The 5,282-nt window shown below is 39.9% G+C and overlaps 1 protein-coding gene across 1 annotated transcript; it reads right to left on the bottom strand.

Annotated features, from left to right (window-relative positions):
• Nucleotides 1-731: 731 nt before the first annotated feature.
• On the bottom strand, nt 732-1,331 carry ASCL5 (achaete-scute family bHLH transcription factor 5). The gene has a single exon (XM_069632732.1). It carries the CDS (start codon nt 1,329-1,331, stop codon nt 732-734), a length of 600 nt encoding a protein of 199 aa, XP_069488833.1.
• Between the last annotated feature and the right edge of the window lie 3,951 nt (nt 1,332-5,282).

The raw sequence follows: 5,282 nt of genomic DNA, 5'->3' as shown, positions 1-5,282 counted from the left end.
GAATGTTTTGTACTGTGACTACCATTATCCCTCACCATTAGCTATGCTGGCTATGGTTGATGGGAGTTGTAGTCCAACACATCTGGAGCGCCAAATGTTGTATACCCTGCTTTAGAAAACTATATATTCCAGAAACTTGCCTAAAAGAATAATAGAGAAGTCTGTTGTTGGCCACTGAACCCATGTGCTATTTTCTAATTTTTACTAATAGTGAACTGGGGGATATAAGAAGAGGTCAGTGTTGATGTACCATCCACCGTTGGTCTCACAATGCATGTATTTTCCACGATTGTAGCCTGTATTCTATTCTAATTATGCCCCATCTTCTCTCCTATGAAATCAGGTCTTTTGGGTTAAACATTGATTTCCACTACCATCCCGTTTTATCATAAAACATTGCCCACATTCTGCAGGAATAGGCACATACTGGCACAGTGTTTATCTGTGCTCTGGAAAGTTGCCCATGAGAAACAGGTATTATTTGGGGTTAAAAAAATAAATGAAATGATCACTGAACATATACAACCTTCATTGACAGTGATTCAAAGCAAGGACCTTACAATACATACTAAGCAGTGAGAAATAAATCTGATCGGTACTCAAAAAAGGTAGTTGCCTGTCCTGGTCCATTAGCTCTAGTATTTCACTGTATACATTGGGGGCTCGCCCGGGATAACCACTCTTGTTTGCCTCCAGTTTATGATTGTTCCACTAGCAAATGCTCAATGTCTTCACAATGAGGAAAGGTGGTTCGACTCTTCAGAATCACAGTATGAGGATGGGGAGGAGGTGGGTGATGTCCTTGAGAGCTCCGATTCATCCTTGCTTTTGTAATCCCTGATCATTTTGGCTGAAAACCTGGGTATAGCACCACCTTTTGCATCACAATCTTCTTCACTGTCAGGGGAGCTGTTCAGTATGTCCTGGAGATACTGAATGTATTTGATGGCTGCCCTGAGCGTCTCCACCTTACTTAGGCGCTTCTCGGACAAGGCTCCAGGAAGGTGGCCCCTGAGCCTGGCATAGCCCTCGTTCACACATTTCACACGTTGGCGCTCCCTCTCGTTACGCTTCTGGATAAAGGCAGGTTCAAAAGGTGAGTCATAGATGCCAAAGTGATTATGGAACGGGGAGTATGGGAACATCCCGCCATAGGTTTCATAATAAGCTGGGTCAAGGTTGGTAGGGTAGAACAGGAAAGGTATATTGGCCAAGGCTTCAGGTGGTGAATGACGGGGATAGCCATGAGGTGGTGGAACCCCAAACTGCATGCAGCTGGGAGGCGCCATGGCCCGCCTGTCCACCAGGGGCCCGCAGTAGTTGCTGGACATGATTAGCCAGCCTTATCTGATTTGGATGGAAGAAATGCGCTGTTTGATAAAGGTTTCAGGAAATGTGGTCCACAGATGCCAACTTGAAATATTAAGAAAACAACAACCCCCAATGAGATAAATACAGATTTGTGGGTTCCATTCAAACAAATAACAGCCACTTGAAGACTTGACAGTTTTATGGATTTAACAGCATTTCCAAATGACCCATGTGCCCTCACTTTCCAGAGAGCACTCACTGGTGCAATATCTGAATTTCTTCTATGTAGTTTTCTCCATTCCTGCCCTGTGATGTAGTGTAGCTATACCATACAGGACCTTGTAGCCTACCTACATTTATATCAAGTGGCAGATTCCATTCAGGATTACAAATTCCATAGGAAAGGATGATTGCATTGCTGTGTGTACTGGTATAATCAGCTGCTCATGAGATACAACAGGCCGAGGGATATCTGTCCAAGGAGCAGACAAGTGATTGCCTGTTGCAGCAATAAAAGACCAGTATATGTGTTCTTGTTTTTTTTTATAGGAAGCGCTTTCACCAGCAAACTCTTCATGTAAATTACGATGCTCCATCAACTAGCCACTGTGTCGAAACTCAATGATGACTAGGGCACAGGTTCCTCCCCATTCAGCAGAAATGTCTCCTGTTGCACCAGGAACTCTCTGTGGCTGGTTGATCATGGACAAGGTGGTACAGGTATGCAAAGCTTTGTTTTCAGACAGCAAAGCTCCAAGCAGTCGAATATCTTCTCGAAGCCTTTTGCGGTGTTCTACTGAAACAATATAAAAGTCAGGTCAATAATGAAGTTCCAATACATTTCATACAACATCACTGACATGCAATTGGCTGAGCAGGCAATGAAGAAGACCAGCCATGATGTAGGCTGCATTATCTTAAAGGCAAGCTCTTGGTGGGTTGTGTGGCCCTTGATATCACTTCATCATGCCTAAGTATATATAGAATTCACAATGATGGGGAAATCTGCTCACTCTTATCCTTCACCAATTAGGGAGAACTCTTTGCTCTATGACCTAACTCATTCTTGGCACTATATCCTAATTTAGTAGAGTAAAATGCATATTGACAAATTAAATAGTTTAATATCTTGAGAACAATAAGCAACTTAGTTTGGAGGACACGGTGCAAAGCACTCAGTACACTTAGTATAACTTACTGTATAGTCCTATATTATGTTATGCCATATCACATTATGTTATATTATATCCTGCTATACCCATAGAAAAGCCTATACTTATTTTCTTATTACAGACTAGTTGTGGCATCACTACTGACCTGTAATAATAAAATAATAAAATAGCACAACTATTGCTCTTCGGATGTGATGTCACAATGTCTGCTGCTTGAGCCAGCACAGAGTAGAATTCCAGCTGCCGCACTAAATTAAAGACGTGACAAGATTTTCAAATTCCTTTCTTGTAAAATAGCTTTCTGCGACACATTACAGACATTCAATGATGAGGAAACGTTTATGGTAGTATGTTCATTTTGTGCACTGCTGGAGTTTAACACAGGAGAGCAAGAATGTGTATGTTATTGCTTATTTTAAAGCACAAAAAGAAAACGTTTTTAGACGCTCTTTTTTATTAAACTGCTTTAAGTACTTTTCTACAACACGTTATTTTGTTTTAATACCAACAGATTCTACCTTGATTACAATCATCAGCAACTGCAAGATCTCTTATATTAAGCAAGAGGCAGATAATAAAGAGAATAAAGAGGCCATGTATTATAAAGAACAAGTCATGCCCTACTGTATGTGAAAAGAATATTGCAAGTCACCCCTGAGTTCCATGACTTTATAAATGAACTCAGACTTCTGCATCATTCCTCTATTTGGACAGTGAGCTCCTCAGTTATTTACAATTTCCTTATAATGTACAGTAGGGGGTACTTTGCCCTATATCATATTATATAATAAAAGGTCAAATGTATGTTTGTCTAAAGCAGTCATGAGCCCACTTCATATGTTACCACTGATAGAGGGAGCTGTTGCCTTACACATACAACAATAAGACTTCAAGTTGCACAGTCGAGACTGCCAGTTTCACCTGTTATTACCGCTATAAGGAGCTGTTGCCTTACACATACAACAATAAGACTTCAAGTTGCACAGTCGAGACTGCCAGTTTCACCTGTTATTACCGCTAGAAGGAGCTGTTGCCTTACACATACAACAATAAGACTTCAAGTTGCACAGTCGAGACTGCCAGTTTCACCTGTTATTACCGCTAGAAGGAGCTGTTGCCTTACACATACAACAATAAGACTTCAAGTTGCACAGTCGAGACTGCCAGTTTCACCTGTTATTACGGCTACAAGGAGCTGTTGCCTTACACATACAACAATAAGACTTCAAGTTCATCTTCCAGGTGAACAAAATGTGTATTACAACAATGATAACATACAATTTGCTGCAGAAAAGGCCGACAGGGATACCACTTTAACAGCATACTTAAAGTTGCATGCACTATACAAAATATACATTTAAAAAAAAAACCCATATAAACAGAAATTCATTTAATTAAACACTATTTCTCCAACAAAATAAATTAAATGTTTCTTCCCCCATACAGACGTCTTTCTGTAAATGCAATTATTTTCAGCATAACACGCCTCCACAATGTCTCTAATAACACTCTGAACATTTCTTTCTTCACGCAGTTTGGCCCGTGTACATGGGCTGCTCCACTAGTATTTTAAATTATATTTTGTTATGGGGAGGAGGCATATACACTTAGATACTAACTCTTGGCAAATGTGCATCCTGATTCCCCTGTCCACAATTTTTCCACCGCAACTTGTAAACGTATTTGAATACAAATCTTACAAGGTTCCGGGGAGCAAGCAGGAAACCCAAGCGGGTGAAAATGAATAGCAAATGCGCATGCAGAGACTGCTGCAGTAGGCTTATGAAGTAGAAATATTGAATGTGCAAACAAACAAGGCATGTTTTCAATCATCACTCTTACTTAATATTTATTTCGAAACATACCTTCTTAGAAAGGTGAGATGACTACACTGTGAAACAGGTACAAGGTGTCGGGAGGAGCATGACAAAACACATTGACCTGGGAGGCTACTTTCACTATCATTTTTACAAACAGTTGTGGCTATTTTGTCCTTAATAATGCATGCATTTCAACCTATAATTTACATAAACCCCATTCTGTTAATTTCTTTTATCTAACTTCTTAATTTCCCCAGTTTTATTTTTCATATTTTTTGCCTTTTTAGTGTTTTCGCTTTTGCCATGTTACTGTTTCTTTTGTCTTTTTACACAACCTTTTGCCCCTTTTCTCTGGCCTGTAGCCTTTTCTGCAATTTATGTTTCACATTTTCTCGTTTTACCTGAGGCTTTTATATTACTAGGTGTGTTTTTATTCTTAATTTTGTCTGTTTTTATCACCTAGGCAAGTTTTTAATTATTTTATTCCCCTTGTACATCCCTATTTTGGGCCCGGCTCTGGTTTCATTACTATTTTCTTTCATTTTCTTCCACTTTTCTCTTTGTGCCTTTTTTGTTTTGCAAAGCTCCGTGTCCCTGCTGTAATTTAGAGGCGTCCCACTGTGTGAACAGCTCTCTGAAGCTGCACCAATCTCTCATAATCGACCAGTAAGCTAATTACTGGAGCTGCAATACGCACTGCAGTGCAGCTAAGCAGTTGTAATATGTTAGAACAGCTGACTGGACAGTGATTCCAATATTGCAAGGGAGCTATGATGTCATAAGCTTATTACAGTCGGATAGCCTTTGATTCCTTTACTACAAGTGAGACGTGAAGTGATTCACAACTCAGTTGTCACAAGAAGGAACTCAATTGTAGGCGTTTTAAGGTATTTTGCAGTCTCCCATGGATCATGTATTTATGTTTTATGATCCATAGATGACTCTGTATCCATCGGGAGAAAACAGACAATAAACCTCT

Source organism: Ambystoma mexicanum, chromosome 13, assembly GCF_040938575.1.
Source record: "Ambystoma mexicanum isolate Mex_15411 chromosome 13, UKY_AmexF1_1, whole genome shotgun sequence".
Classification (NCBI taxonomy): Eukaryota; Metazoa; Chordata; class Amphibia; order Caudata; family Ambystomatidae; genus Ambystoma; species Ambystoma mexicanum.
The sequence above is the reverse complement of the archived record's forward strand: the minus strand, read 5'-3'. Positions and strand labels throughout refer to the sequence as shown.